This window comes from Palaemon carinicauda, chromosome 16 (assembly GCF_036898095.1).
Source record: "Palaemon carinicauda isolate YSFRI2023 chromosome 16, ASM3689809v2, whole genome shotgun sequence".
Lineage (NCBI taxonomy): Eukaryota > Metazoa > Arthropoda > Malacostraca > Decapoda > Palaemonidae > Palaemon > Palaemon carinicauda.
The window spans coordinates 61,499,324-61,514,105 of record NC_090740.1 but is presented as its reverse complement, the minus strand read 5'-3'; the positions used below and the strand labels follow the sequence as shown (position 1 = coordinate 61,514,105).

The 14,782-nt window shown below is 35.2% G+C and overlaps 1 protein-coding gene across 7 annotated transcripts in view; it reads right to left on the bottom strand.

Moving 5' to 3' along the window:
• Positions 1–3,549: 3,549 nt before the first annotated feature.
• LOC137655741 (uncharacterized) overlaps positions 3,550–14,782 on the bottom strand; it is a 1,545,462-nt gene continuing 1,534,229 nt past the window's right edge. For all 7 annotated transcript variants that reach the window (XM_068389795.1, XM_068389798.1, XM_068389799.1 and 4 more), the window contains one exon: positions 3,550–4,906. In XM_068389795.1, the coding sequence (XP_068245896.1) occupies positions 3,578–4,906 (1,329 nt within the window). In that variant the 3' untranslated portion in view covers positions 3,550–3,577. The remainder of the gene's footprint in view (positions 4,907–14,782) is intronic.

Genomic DNA, 14,782 nt, shown 5'->3' with positions numbered 1-14,782 from the left:
CAGTTTCTCCCAAATATCGCACATTTGCGTGTACACTCACGCACACAAACATACACACACATACATACACACATATATATATATATATATATATATGTATATAGATATGTATATATATATATATATATATATATATATATATATATATATATATATATCTATCTATCTATCTATCTATATATATATATATATATATATATATATATATATATATATATCTATCTATATATATATATATATATATATATATATATATATATATATATATATATATATATATATATCATACTTCACTAAAGATAGCATTATTAGAATTATGTGCTTGGGGAATAAGGAATAGCACTGGAGCCAAGGAGGCCATTCACTGCTCATGTGCAAGTTGTGGAAAGTGCATTATGGATATGTTGTTCATTCTTTGTTATTGCAATGACATTTGAAAACATCCTGGTGTAATGCTATATATTATAACACAATAATAAAGAAATTTATTCAGTTATCCTTTTTTATATTTAGATATAACCAAAAGGTCTCCATCTAGAAACTCCTACATTCTTCACCACACTGTTTAGTCTTTGCAAAGTTTAGGATGATACGCTTAGTTGTCTAGTTTGAAATGATCTTTATATCATCTTTTCATATATAATTGAAAAGCGTAGAAGAGACAGTTTGATATCTCTGATATAACAAGCATCAAACTATGTTGTTCTAATTTTCAATTGTCGATGGAATTTTTATACTTCCACAAAAGATTTATTTTGGTTATTGCTATCAATTTCAAATATGGTGAGGGTTGTCATGTTTTTTTCGGGAATATTCATTTTAAAATAACATTGTAAAAAATGTAGTCATCACTTTTTTCACAGCAGTTCTTAATTGTTAATCCATTTAATTTGTAGGTGGGGTTGCCAATTTGCTTTCTCTTTTTACAGAATGGTCGGTGTTATGGAAACGAGTTAGGATAGTTACTCTTGCCAGCCATTCTAACCACAAATACTCCTTCCATCTCTAAAACATTTCTCGCAAACAATTCACGAAGTTTATAAAGAAAGGACTACTTCCTTAAACTGACGCTGATGTAGAGTTTTTTCCACCAATCTTGATGGAAATGACATAATTAATGTGCATAACCAAATCATAATCTTACATCTCCACTCTCCATTGAAGACATAGTGTCATTTATGTCCTGTCATTCCAATTTTTGTTACCTACAAAAATTACGATTAATAGTAGCATTCTTTCTAGGATATAAGATCTCCTGCTGTGCAGTAGACTGAATATATGATAAACCGTTGTTATTGTTGGTTTGGTATCCTTTACGTTATATCGACTTCGTAAACCTGGCATTTTCTATGAAGCCATGGTTTTGATAAATTTGTAACCTTTAACATCGTTCATTCCAAAGCCAGTATCGACAGCACATCACAATGAAAACTTGCATGGTTTTAGTTAGTCAGTTTACACGAAAATTGCATGACATTGGATTTCCCTACATTAATCATCATCATCCTCGTCATCTCCTCCTACACCCATTGACGTCAGTCGTCCTTATCTTGAACTTTTAATTCAATACTTATCCATTCGTCATCTCCTACTTCACGCTTCATAGTCCTCAGTCATGTAGGCCTGGGTCTTCCAACTCTTCTAGTGCCTTGTGGGTCCAGTTGAAAGTTTGGTAAACTAATCTCTTCTGGGGAGTGTCAAGAGTATGCCCAAACCATCTCCATCTACCCCTCACCATGATCTCACCCACATATGGCATTCGAATATTCTCTTTAGTAGTTTAATTTCTAATCCTGTTCTGCCATTCAACTTCCAATATTCTTCTGAGGGCTTTGTTCTCAAATCTACCAAATCTGTTGGAGATTGTATCAGATACCATGACTCGCGTCCATACAGTAACACAAATCTCACGAAACTGATATATAGCCTAATTCTTATATGCAATTTTAGGCTATGTGATTTCCAAATTTCATTTAACCTAGCCCTTGTCTGATTTGTTTTTTTTTAATCGTTCACTAAACTCTAATTCTAAAGACCCTGTATTGGAGATCCTAGTTCCTAAATACTCAATGATTCTACCTCGTTAATCCTTTCTCCTTCCAATGATATTTCATCTTCCATGGCAAATTCCGTCTCATCATCTCCGTCTTTCTTCTATTTATCTTGAGCCCAACCTCATCTGATATTTCATGAATTCTGGTAAGCAAGGCATTGCAAATCCTGTGGTGCTCTGCTAATAAAGACAGCATCATCAGCACACCCTGGTCTGCTAATTTCCTATTACCAATCCAGTCCAATCATTTCCCCCATCTCCAACTGTTCCATGTATTACAAAATCCACGAGGAAGATCAACAACATAGGTGACAACACATTCCCTTGGAATACTTCACTATTCACAGGAAATTCGTTTGACAAGAATCCACTATCATTGACCTTCCACTTGCTATACTCATTTACAGACTTGATTAAATGACTGGAATTTATTTTGATGCTTCATAAAAAAAGGAATGATGTGACTAGTAATCATAATCAGCAATGATTATAAAGTAACAAAAAGGCTATTTTTTAAATATTCCTCACACACTACAACAGGTGCTCTGTGCAGTATCAGGCATATCTAATGTTACAGCTTCTATATAAATTTATTGATAAACATAATGATAAATGTTTCCTGTTTTGCTAGCAATCACAATAATAAGCTAGAAATTGCTAAGTGGCAGTTTAATGCCACAAACAAATAAAATGTTTTAACTCATTAGCTGGATACTATTCTGTAATAGCATATGCTCTTGTAATTGGAATCCTATTTCATCTAATTTGGCAGCCTAACTGAAAGTGGTTTTGAATTTTTTTTTGTTAAGCGCTGAAGGCCTGGATGTTATCCGCTAATCAGGAATGGCGGCAAATGAATACGTTCTCCCGCTCCTTTTTCTTGGAAGACCTGGACTCCAAATGCAAGAAGTTTCACTTCTGAAATGATGTTGACAAATGATTTTAAAATCACGCATTTTTACTTCAATATGCTGCACACACACATTTTTCTCTGCATAACTTCTCTATTTTAGGATATATCAGAGTATCTTATCTGGTGTAACCGTTTGTTCTAGGACAAATATCTTTTTTTTTTTTTTTTTTTATAAATATGGGTGACATAGATTCTTTCTTAGTTTAATTACCCTTTCAAATATTTATGCGGTAGCTCCAAAAGTATATGTATGTATGTATGTATGTACGTATGTATGTATGCACGTAAAAACACTGGTATATATATGTGTTTGGGTACACTAGTGTGCATTAATTTAGATCAAGTTTTAGTGAAAATCTACTGCTTTAGTGAGTAAATCTATCCATCTGTGTTTCATGATGACTGTAGTTGGACACAATTTCATTTATTTTTAAATCTTTTTGATATATGTGTATGGTACTTTATGTAGCCTGCAGCTTAGCCTCCTGCTCAGTCTTTTGCCTCAATAAAGCTTACCCAAATCCTAACTAGAAAAATGTATTTTAAGGATGTAAGGGTGAAACAAAAACACAGGACACACCAATAAAAACATTTATTTCATAAAACTTCTTTTATATAAAACTCTCATCTCTATCATTCACACCACTTTGCTTTTTCTCTTTGTCGTGGTACAAATGAAAGTGCTTTTCATCAGCGAACCGCAGACGTGGGGAACCGCTGTATCGGCGCTGATGCTGAGGAGGGTCATCGCAAGGTTCAGGTTCAGGCTCAGGGCGAGGGAGTGAACCACTGAAGGGTAGGTCAAAGCGGCGATCAAGTGAGCGGTACTTCTTGAGGACGTCTTCCTCAGCCTCTCCACGGGACTTTGAAGGGCGGGGCAAAGATCTGTACGTCCCCCCTCCATCAGAACGTCGCATTGGCTTTTCATAGTGACGACCTACAGAGGCACTCATACTCGGTGACCTTTTCATGATTGAGGTCGGCTGGTCGTAGTCGGCACTGCCAATACGTGAGGGGAAGGCAAAGATGTGTCCCTGATCCCTATCTCTGTCCCTGTCACGGTCCCTTACAAGATCCCTGTCCCTTCCAAGATCCCTGTCCCTTCCCATATCCCTGTCCCGTACCATGTCCCTGTCCCTATCCCTGTCCCTTACAATGTCCCTAGGGTGATCCCTACTAGATTCTCTTGCAAGCGCTCTGTGTTCTCTCATTTCTCTCCTAGGATCCCTGCCGTATTCCCTTATGTCTCTGCCAGGAAGCTCCCTTGCTGAATAGGGAGGGGAAGTGATCATGCTACTGTGGTAGGAAGGGTAATATTCCAACTCCCTCTGCGAGGATGAGTTGGGTGAATACTGCCGATTCATAATCCCCCTACACTCTTCCCCGTCGTCCAAAGACCTGTATCGCCTAGGGGGCAGTTCCATGTCATTATACCTAGAAAAGTTACTTTGGTCACCCCCGTAAGATGTGCGCATGTCTGAATAAGAACCGCGATGAATATAAGGGGAGTGCTTGACGTCCCCATTGGGATCTTTCATGGCTCTTCTCCTGCCGGGGTATACATCATAAGTGTTTCTTGGCACTTCACTTTTGTTCACCAAAATACCACTTTGAGCCTTCGGTGGCTCCACAAAGAGGACAGTCCTGCCCTGAGAACTCTTCTCAGAGCGACCGTTCTCCTTGATGATTGGTTGTAAGGTCTTGGAAGGCTGGCGGATAATGGGCTGGAGTGGAATCGCTTCTTTGGTATGAGGTGTTTGTGAGGAGTGAGAGGTATGATGCGCCGTGAGAGAGGGAGATGTTTCCTTTGTATGAGATGACTGAAGCTGGAGAGCATCCTTAGGATGAAGAGAATCCCTTTTCACAGAAGAGGATTCTGGGAAAGTTGGAAGGGCACTTGAACTGGCGGCTGCACTAATGCCCTCTTGGGATGGTGGTTTCTGGAATAAAAGATAACAAAATTAATTGAAGAATGGGCTTTAAATCAACATGTAAAATAATTCACACTAAAGCAAATTGACATTGATCACTAATAAAGCAAACAGAGGAATCGTATTGGATAAAACATTATTCAAGAATACTATAAAAATTGTAACGTATGAAAGAACCCTGGATTTGAAAGTACAGTAAGGTACAAGTACCAATATACTACGTTATCTCGATAGTTATTAAGGAAATAAACAAAAGTATCCTAACAAATGCACCCTTACCATTTCATACTCACATATCCATACAGACAGACAGACACACACATACTGTATATATATATATATATATATATATATATATATATATATATATATATATATATATATATATATATGGATATATAAGTATATATATATAGACAGACAGATAGATAGATAGACCTATAAATAGATAGATAAACAGATGGCTAAGCCATTTTCTCCTGATGAGGATGACTCCAAAGTAATAAAAAAGTTAATGGTCCCTACTAAAGTTATCCGTTGATTGCTGAGTTATGTATAACGTAAGGGCAAAGCACTCTCTAGAAATGATCTGCTTCATACACTGTACATACATACATACATACATACAGGCCCATTAATAGCACCTTTACTTTCATGCTGCATATATATTCTCGCATTCTGGATGTTTAGGGCATTTCGTTCTAATAATTTTCGACCTCTTTATCCAGAAATTTCAAAGCTTCTATGTTATCCATCTTCCAACCGTTTCTGAATTATACAATATTTTCAACAATCAACCCGTCAAAAAAATCTTTATTCTCATTTTCAACATTGATCTTGTAATTATCAATTCACATCTCCACATTCCTCGGTGCCCGCACTTATTAGCTCTAGGTACTAAATTTATATCAATAAATCGATATTTTATTATCTCTCTCTCTCTCTCTCTCTCTCTCTCTCTCTCTCTCTCTCTCCCTCTCTCTCTCATATTCATTTATTTTCTAATTCATAATACAGCACAAAGTAGAATATCAGTTGCGTGTTTTGCGGTCGACACCATGATGTTTTCGAGTTTGGTTTCGATATCTAGTTGTGATTCGCTGCGGTTCATCTAACTTAACCCAAAGCCTTTTAGTATATACAGTACACTGTATATGTTACCCCAATACCCATGGTGGGCCGGGAAGTCGGGGAAAACTCGCTGGTAAAGAGACTGATGTCTCGCCAGGTAAATCCTGAACTGCAGACTAGCAGTTAGGTTCCGACTCTTTTTATGGCTTCTGGTGACATGGTTGGAAGCGACCTGGCCTTTATTAGATGGGGCTAGGGTTCGATCCCAAGTATGAGGTAGAAATTATATATATATATATATATATATATATATATATATATATATATATATATATATATATATACATATATACATATACATATATTGTTTACCTTTTCCTCCTTTGGAGGGATTAGCATCGGAGTTACAGCCTTCTGGTTTTTCAGTAAATCTCAAGAGATGAAGTCGCAAACACTACTTGTATACATGTACATCCGGGGAAATTGTGGGTTGCGGATGAAAAGGAAGCACCACACCTCTCAATCCAGCCAAGGAGCCCACTTTGACTGTTTGCACCTTGTAAAGTTATTTCTCTTTACACACGCACGCATATATATATATATATATATATATATATATATATATATATATATATATATATATATATATATATATTATATATATATATATATATATATATATATATATATATATATATATATACATTACACACACACATGTTTCTTCAAAAAGGCCCATAAAAGAAACATAGGAAATATAAACAAATCACTATATTTCGACAAATACACATTGGCCCTCTTTACACGTCGAAGAGGGCCAATGTGTATTGGTCGAAATATAATGATTTATTTATATTCCCTTTGTTTATTTTATGGGCCTTTTTGAAGAAGCATGCTAAACTGTTCGATTACAGTTATCATCTCGGCAGTTATTCCATCGTATCCCGGGCTTTCCATCTCTATAGTTTTTTGAGGATGGCTTCGACTTCAAACACACTGAATTCATTCATGGGCACATCAAGGTCTTCATCAGCTTCAGGTATATCAATCAAATTATTCCCTTCATATGTCCTATTCATAACCTCACTGAAGTGTTCCATCCAACATTGTCTTTCTTCATCTTCTGTTGCTATAACAGAGCCATCTCTCTTTTTGACGGGTATATGCTTTTTCTTCTTTGCCCTAGTCGAGATTTCATTAATAATTCTATGAGCAATTCTCACAACGTAGCCACTTCCTGAACTCATAGCTTTGTCGGCCTCATCTGCTTTACTGTCTACATACCCTCTCCAGTCATTTCTGGCTTTTCTTTTGACCTCACTGTTAATACTGGAATACTTAGCATGCTCTACCCTGTAATTTTCATTACTGTACTTCCTCGCAAACTTTCAATAATCTATTTCTGTCGTTGTCTCCTTTTTATAGTATCCCAAGTTTCATTCGGTAACCATGGCTTTCTCCTTGTAACTGTTTATCCCAAAACTTCACTACCAATTGACTGATATGTTCTTAATATCACACCATTCTTCATTAGTTGTCTATTCTTCGTCTCTTAAAGTCTCTAAGACTGCAAATCGATTCCTACATTCAATTGCAAATGTTTCTCTGTGTTCTTCCCCTAATAGCTTAGTTGTATCAAACTTAGGTATTTTATCTATTTTTCTGTTGGGTGCTTTCAGTTTTCAGTGCGACAATGAGGAGCTGGTGATCACTACCAACATCTGCACCTCTATAGCTTCTTACATTTCTCAGAATCCTCCTTCTCTCCTTATTAATGGTAATATGATCTATCTGATTTTTGTAATTGCCACATGCTGAAGTCCATGTATACTTGTGGATGTTCTTATGTTGGAACAGAGTACTTCCAATAACAAGATTGTTTGCTGAAGAGAAACTTATGAAATATGCTACATTTTCATTTGCAACTTCGCCAAGACCCTCAACACCCATCACATGCTCTATCCCTTGAATATTTCTTCCAACTTTAACATTGAAGTCGCCAGTCACAATTTTCATATCTCTTAGGGATCTCATCTATTATCCTCTGCAGTTCTTCATAGTATTCATCTTTCCTTTCTTCAGGGGAATCATTTGTTGGGGCATAGCAAACTATAATACTCAGAAAGGGTTACACACATATTATACACGCACACAGACACAGACACACACACGCACACACACATATATATACATATATATATATATATATATATATATATATATATATATAGAACATACATATACATATGTATGTATGTATGTATGTGTGGGACTAATTACATACACACCCACACACACAAACATAAATATGTATATATATATATATATATATATATATATATATGTGTGTATATATATATATATATATATATATATATATATATATATATATATATACATATATACACACAAGTTGTTCATTTGTAATTTATAGGCATTATATATATTCTTTTTCACTGGTATTGGAAACTGAACTTTCGATATTTTCGAAGAAAACAGGAAACAGACAATAGCCGGTATTTATCTATTTTCCTATTCCTTGATTTAATATGTACCGATCTTTAAAGCGGCTGTATTTGCATAAAATTACAAGAATTAAATAACGTTACAACAGTTATACAGTAAATAAAAATTGGTTAAACATTATTTGATGTTAGATACACAATCCAAATTTTACAAAACCAGAGAAATTGCAAACTCTCTCTCCATCTCAGATATACAAACGGAAAAAGGATAAAGATCACAAAGCGTTTTGCAGAATCTATATTCTTGTTATTTCTGTTCACGGAATTCGTATATATAACTACGAAGAAAACGACGACGCACTGAAGTTATGACTTGGGGCAGACACAATCTTGACTTATGGAAAAAGACCACAGAAAATCTGATAACAAAAACCTATTCTCTCTCTCTCTCTCTCTCTCTCTCTCTCTCTCTCTCTCTCTCTCTCTCTCTCTCTCTCTCTCTCTCTCTCTCTCTCTCTCTCATATGAGAATTTAGTAGAAACAGAATTCATCGAATTTCCCGTTCACTTTTTCGCCAAAACAAATAAAAACAGCTTTGTATCTGTTCACCACCCTTGTCATGGTCAGCAGCTGCTCTGAAAATCAAAGTTACCCTTTTTCCATTGATGTTCAATATATCTCTCACGCTGCCTCGCAAACTTTGCATTTTAACTTGAATCCCTTTCCAACGAAACGTGGATGTTGCACATCAACGAAAACTTCACCTATCTGCTTCTGAGGTTATCAACAGACGAACTTTACCACTGCATTCGGTCAGCCCTCAGGAAAAGTAGGATTTGCTAAACCAGGTGGTTTACTATTAGTTTTCCCAAGCGTAACATTTACGAGAAAAAATACTGTTGAAAGTCATTTGGAAACTGATGAATAAAATGTCAAATTTATCTTAGCCAAATGTAATAGAAGTTGGTTAGATGAGATTTAGTTCTCGTAAATTGTAAAACGTTCAAATAAAAAGAGGTTAAGAGAGGCTATTTTTTTTTATTCTAGTTGCAAAATGGAATGATTTTCCTTGATTTTTTTTTTGCTATTTGTATTTTTCTAATCGATTATCAAAGAGACACTTCATCAAGTTAAAAGGGGACTCACTATGTAATGCTGAAAGCAAATTATAATCCTGCAAAAATGATATGTCAACTTTATTCGTATATTTGCTCAATATAGTGTGAAAAACTGGCTTAGAACAACAACTACCATTGTTTCCTTCTCACACTTTGCAGAAAACTCGAAACTAATGACGAAAATTAATGGAATTAAGAAAATTGAAATACCAAGTACCTTGAAATGGATTTCTATAAGAACCGGCAAACTTTTAAAAACTTAAACAACTAAAATTTCTAAAGAAAACTTGTGAGGGTTAATTATCCACATGACTGAAAAAGCGAGACTGTTGCTTATCTTGAATTCAACAATGCGAAACAAAATACAAGCAGGAGCATACAAATATAACCACTCTTCATTAGTGTATCAAAGATACATAAATTATGTATACAAATGCATAAATAATGGTGACTGAACATAAATTCAACTGCGAGACCAGGATCTCTCTCTCTCTCTCTCTCTCTCTCTCTCTCTCTCTCTCTCTCTCTCTCTCTCTCTCTCTCAAATCGGTGTTTAGACGCAATTCGAATTGAAATTACTCAGATTAAGGTATCAATAGGATTAAAATGTTTGCACCACCGTTGCAGCCTTCAGCGTTCAGCGACCTTTTATCAAAATTGGTAGGCAGGTGAAGACCGCGATCTCGGGAGGGCGACCCGAGGCTGGTGTATACAAAAAACGTGACCACCATGAGCTATTTTCAGCCAATTCCCTTTCTCTTTTGATGCGGATGATCCTCCCTATTAACCTTTGCAAATGGCCGGTCAAAAGCACGCCTGATAAAGAAAGAGCGCCAGGTAACAAAAAGACAATGGGAGAATCAGTTGGGAAATGTTGATGCTATAAGATAACGAGGTGGAAATTCATGGGAGATATTGTGAAGTAAATGCATTCACATAACATATTCAGAGAAAGTCATAAATGGTAAAGTGCAAATTACACATGCAATAATCGAACATGATAGGCTAAAACAAGAGAATTGTTATGAAAAGGTTAAAACATCATTAGAAGAAGATTGGGCAACGTAAAAAAATAGTAGTGATAAAAGTAGACCTAGTAAAGATAAAACTACAGATGTTTTCAGTTTCAGTGAACAAAAACATAGTTGTAGAAAAGAAAAGAATCATTGACAAGAAAAGCATGATGAAATAATTGTCGGAAAATTAGTGATGCACGAGAAAGCAATAAAAGAACCAGAGGAACTTATACTAGAAAGTATTGAGACAACCCTGATAGTAGTATTGTATAGGTGCAATTCTAGACTTGAGTAAACGAAGAGAGTAAAAGGAAGGTGGGCCACTGGGTGCTACAATGAATAAATTAACAATAATATGCAGTTGAAAACTAGTTAGAAGGAAAAAGAAATAAATTGAGAGAAAAATCTGTATGCAACCAGGAACTAATCGTGAGAAAGAAATAAGCATGCAAGCTCTGTCATGCAACGTGATTTCAATTGCTCTGCAATCACATGAGGGCGTTGCAAAGTTACTAATCCTACAAGGCGGTTATAGCCATGAATCACCAAAGGTTGTTCATCTTTTGTGTCCTTTAGTGTCAATGTGAATATAAAGGAAGCCCCATATATTTGGATACTCTTTTCACCAGAGAAATGACAAAGGAAAAGAAAAAAAAAGATCGGGCACTCCCTATTTTGATAATGTATAAACACAAGTGACAACGAAAATACGCCGCGTGAACTGTTATCGTTACACAGAACGTGTGCATCTTGTAGCACCAAACTGGGAAACCCTAGCGATGGTAAACTCACATCTTGTGTTCGACGCCATGTTGGGAAAGCAAATAGTCTGCTTGCATGTTTGAAATCACTCCGAAAAAACGAACCTTGTGGAACAGTGCCAAAGATAAAACGGTAATGGAATTAAGCAATTAGTAAAGGTGCAACAATTGAGAGACTAAAAACAGGGGTTCTTAACTTTGTTGGAGGTACTGAACCCCGCAAGTGTCATATGTACAAACATCGAACCTTTCATAGTTGGAAATAAATGAAATAAAGAGAAAAAGAAAGTTACACCTAACTATATCAGCATATATTTCAAATTAAAAACATAGATATATATTGTATTAGTGCACAATATGAACCATGCATCATTTGCACACAGAACCACTATGTTCAAAGAACAAAATCAACAAAATATGAACTTCACACAAAAACAAAAAAATAATGAATACTTATTGCAAATCAATGTTACATTTGCTATTGCCGTTAGGAGACAATTTCAGAAATCCGTGGCTTAACCATGGCAAGTTCCACCCTCATATCATTTGTGGTGTGTTACCTCCGCCGAACCCCTGAAACTGCCTCATGATTGAACACAGGTTAAGAACCACTGCTCTATAACATTATTGATTCAAATAACAATATTCGCTCCTTTCAGACAGCAACAATGGGACCAAACAAAGACAGAAGACTTTATAAGGAGAGGAAACTGCTGGGATCCAAACAAATCGCGCCTCTCAGTCCAACCCCGCTTTATTTTCTCGTTAAGTCAATTACATAAATTCCAGATAGCTCTTGGAAAATAAATATCAGTTACAAAAACCTAAACAATCATATTAAATATCCAAATTAAATAATGCAATAAGGAAAATTATAGAAAAATATCTCACGAAATAAAATTATTAAATTAAGAGGTTTATTCATATCCAACAAACAATGATAACAAAGTTGAGAGAGCAAAACAAGATACCCAATATAATTGTACAGCTAAAGTCAATGACGTTAAAATTAATTGCTAGATTAACCTGGGTGTTGATTTTCGAATGGGATACAACGACTAAAATAAAAAGTCTGACTCAATAGCTGACTGTGGTGGACTATTGGTAATGTCCCTGTCTAGAGATCTGCTGGGCGGGTGATCGAGTCCCGCTTCAACTCGATATTTTGTTGTACCATCCTTGTGAGTTAAGGATCGGGGTTTTGGTGGAGCCTATTGATTTAGCTGCTGACTCATTAGCAGCCATTGCCTGGCCCTCATTGGTCCTAGCTTAAGTGGAGAGGGGCATGGACGCTGATCAGTCTCTAGGGCATTGTACTGTCACTAGAGCATTGTCACTGACCCTTGCCTCTGCTATTCCTAAGTGACCTTTAAAACATTTAATGGGAAATGTTTTAGCCACACCGGTTACTACAGTGCTGTTTTAATCAGTATATAGTTATCATCATGAATCTCGGGGTAATAGATTACATAAACACTTTGGAATCGTTTTGAACCTTGATATCAAAATGAGGTAATCCCCTTTAATAAATGTTGGCAGTTCTTTAATTTTTATAAAAAGGATACCCACACTCATCCTATAATTTATAACAACAACATAATAAACTAATAAACTGAGAGTGCAGACCTCGATAACAGCAGGCTATTTCTCGAAACCAGCTTGCCTTTCCCAGAAGCAATTTAGATTGTAGGCGTAGGCGTATTTGAAATCTGTGAGACAACCATGTGCGAACTTGGGGTTAAGCTTAGGATTAATTCTGTCAACCTTTTGCTCGACCTTGACCTTGACTTTTGACCTTTGAATTTCTATATTGAATCAATTCCATGTCTCAACATAACAATTATTCCTTGAAAGTTTTACTACTCTATGAGTAAAATTGTGGCCAGAAACTTATATCCCATTGAATTTATGGGAGGTAATAACTTGGACTTTAAAAATCTCCATAAAACAAAGCAATTCCACAAATCGAAACTCACAGCATCTGCCCTGTACGTATTTTAATTGTAATCTCGGATGAGAGAGGCGTGCAAAAGTTCTTTAGAAACGGCAATCTTAACACAGATAAAGAATGCTAATAGGTAGAGGGATATACTGATTATCATTTACTACGTGCCTAAAAATAAAAACTACCAAAAGCATTCTCTAGAACATGTTTCTTTTATGGAGGAAACGAGGCACTTACCTACATGGGATATCACATGAAAAAAATGGAAGAATTTTAAAGGAAGTGTTGATGGAGAATATGACGTATATGGATTAACAAATGGAGCCATTACTTATCCATGAGAGGAAGAGCCAAGAGGGTTGGTAGGATCGACGACAAAATAAATAAAAACTGGATTGAGAAAGCATGATGGGGAGTGACTGAGGGGAGAATGGATGCATGGAATCAAAAGAAAGAAGGTCGGGAATACTTTGATGAGGTAAATGTGGTCCTACATGAACGATTAGTGCCAGGGCAGTAATGATGCGTAGGACATACGTTACATTCTAAGGAATTTTTAATTACAAGAGTGCTGACCATAGTGAAATTTTTTTTAATGCAAAGAAAAGGTGTGGAAAAAGATAAAAGACACAGACACACGTACACACACGTACAGATATATATAATTTAAACACACACATATATATGTATATACACACACACACACACACACACATATATATATATATATATATATATATATATATATATATATATACATATATATATTTATATATATACGTATATATATATATATATATATATATATATATATATATATATATATATATATATATACAGTAAAAATGAGGGATACAGTGGAGAGTGACGGTTTATATATGAAAGCAAAAGGGTGTGTTCAATTGTTCTATAGTTGTTATAATTGCTAGAAGGATTAGCCAAATTTGATTACATCCAGGTGCGTCGATGTTTATTGACCGAAATATAGTGTGATTTATTCATATTTCCTGTGTTTCTTTTATGGGCCTTTTTGAAAAAACATGTTAAACTGTTCGATTACAGTTATAAGTAAGACATATATATATACGTATATATATATATATATATATATATATATATATATATATACACATACATGCACACATATACATACATATATATATATATATATATATATATATATATATATATATATATATATATATATATATTTATATACAAATATTTAATGACGATGTTTGCCCTTTTTTCAATAAAATGAGGTATCTGTAAAATCTGGAAGACTTTAAATTCTCAATAAGCATTTTGAGAAACATTTTTGACCCTCACACCTATTCCAACGTGGTGTCAATCCACCATAATCGACTACCTAACAAGTACATAATTACCTGTTTTTGTTAACAACTATCATTTTATTGTAGGTATTTATATAGCATTATTGATACTTCAACTACTACACACACTGTGGCACTCAACCTCAGTCTTGTATGCAGTCTTTCGAATACAAGT